Genomic DNA, 2,097 nt, shown 5'->3' with positions numbered 1-2,097 from the left:
ATGCATGCACTTGTAACGAAAAATGATCATAGTATTCTTAAGGTATTAAAATGTTTTTTTTATTTGACACTGCATATGTTGTTTAGGGTAATCACCATCATATATGTTCATAAAAAAACATTGACCAACGGGGGACGCTAGGATGATAACCCGATTAAAGTTTGCCCATCCCCGCGAAATTACCGCGAAATGGGGATTCGAATCCAGGTGGGCTGGCTGCGCACTCGCCTTGCCACTGAGCTGGAACTCACTATTCCAGGTTGAGAAATCATGAGGCATGAGGAGAACCCAATTTCTAATCGTTAGGAGTTTGCGAAACAAATGTGCCGTTCTCTGTATTGGTCATTCATGTTTGGAGAAATCGGTCCCAAACAAAAATCAAACAGCACAGAGGTTTTATGCATTGTCGTTGATCTCATGTTGCAAGCATCCTCATGCTCTGACCAAAGGAATTCCAGTTACGTCTGCCGGAAGGCTCATCGTGTAACCACACAGGTTGATGGCTAGCAGTGTAGAACTCGAATATGGTGCAGCTGAAAGTAGCATGAAAACCTATTATGTATGTATATATGGGCGATTGCAGCACTGGGTTCACATGTCAAAGAACTTCTCTGTGTTTCAGGATAATTTCCAAGAGTAATAAAATTGATTTTGTTATGAAAGTATTTTGGCACAAATCTCTACACACATGACTTCCTTACATGCATTAGTGGTCACAGTTTGAAGAGTATGGTGCATTGGCGATACTAATCGGATTTGCAGAGCAACACAACAATTAAATAAATCCAATCATAATATCATGAAAATCTTATATAAACAAGAATAATAAGATGGACCAAATACAGGTACGCCAATGAATTAACTGAAAACTAACACCGCCAGTTAAAAGTAGAAGAAAGTAATGTCTGAACTAAGGAAGAACTAGTAGGATACAAGTTTAACTGTTTAAGCCTAATAACATGTAGCTGAACCTAGAGGACGGACAGACGGCGGCAGGATGGTGCGCTTATTTCTCGACGGCGATGGAAACTCATGGCTTCTAAATTTAAGCATCATCATCATCATCCTCATCATGAACGGTGATGGAGACGTTGGTGCTGAGGGTTTTGTCGGCGATGGTTGGCAGCTCGACGTTCTTGGCCTTCTTTGGGGTGGACTTGTAGTAGCATCCGTATAGGATGAGCTGGGCGATGCTGAAGAGCACACCGAGGCCATTGGGGATGGTGATGTAGAGGTCGAACTTGATGAGGGCGTAGGCCGTCCAGCAGCCTCCGTTGAGCAATCCGACGAAGGAGAGGTAGAAGGGCATGTACTCGACGCTCTTGGTTTTGATAACTTTGCCCATGACGCTGAGCGGGGCTAAGTACATGCAGGTGTTGGCGATGACGCAGAGGATTCCGACGATCATGGATCTCCTGTCGTGCGTGTGGGCGCCGAGGAGCACGCCGGTCACGAGGGCGGCCATGAGGACGGCCTCGGCGGCGAGCACGGCGAGCACCCAGAGGCGCTTCCTGTTTGGCGCGTACAGCAAGAAGGTGACGAGGTAGGCGGCCTCGATGGCGAGGCCGATGCCGTTGATGGTGATGACGAGCGTGCTGTTGGGGTGGACCAAGGGGAGGCCGTAGAAGACCCAGAGCATGCAGTTGAAGATGGTGGCGAGGTACGGCACCGGGCTGAACTCCTCCACGTCCTTCTTCTTGATGATCCCCCAGAACGTCGGCACCGGCGACAGGAAGAGCCCGAAGGAGATGACGTTGCCGACGATGCCGACGACGCTCCGGGCCACGTCCGCGGACACCATCTTCAAAGCTTGATTCCGGCGAGTTGCACACGTACGTAGGTGGCTGGCTTGATTTGTGGATAGATCGATCTATCGACTTGTGATTTTTGTGATCGCTAGCCCTGCCCTTTATACGCACCCACCCACCTACCCTGAACCCTACCAGGACACACGCACGTACACGCAACGGATTCCTCCTCTTGTTGTCTACGTACAAATACAATTACAAACGGATAGATAGAGATACCGGATCGACTTGCCGCAGCGGTATGATTATGAACACCAACTTCTTGTTGAGTTCGTATATCCCCTAAACT

At 48.3% G+C, this 2,097-nt stretch overlaps 1 protein-coding gene across 1 annotated transcript; it reads right to left on the bottom strand.

Moving 5' to 3' along the window:
• Window positions 1-1,045: 1,045 nt before the first annotated feature.
• Window positions 1,046-1,801, bottom strand: LOC124662269 (bidirectional sugar transporter SWEET6a-like). The gene has a single exon (XM_047200125.1). It carries the CDS (start codon window positions 1,799-1,801, stop codon window positions 1,046-1,048), a length of 756 nt encoding a protein of 251 aa, XP_047056081.1.
• Window positions 1,802-2,097: the final 296 nt, after the last annotated feature.

This window comes from Lolium rigidum, chromosome 6 (genome assembly GCF_022539505.1).
Source record: "Lolium rigidum isolate FL_2022 chromosome 6, APGP_CSIRO_Lrig_0.1, whole genome shotgun sequence".
NCBI lineage: Eukaryota > Viridiplantae > Streptophyta > Magnoliopsida > Poales > Poaceae > Lolium > Lolium rigidum.
This window is presented reverse-complemented; position numbering and strand designations above follow the sequence as displayed.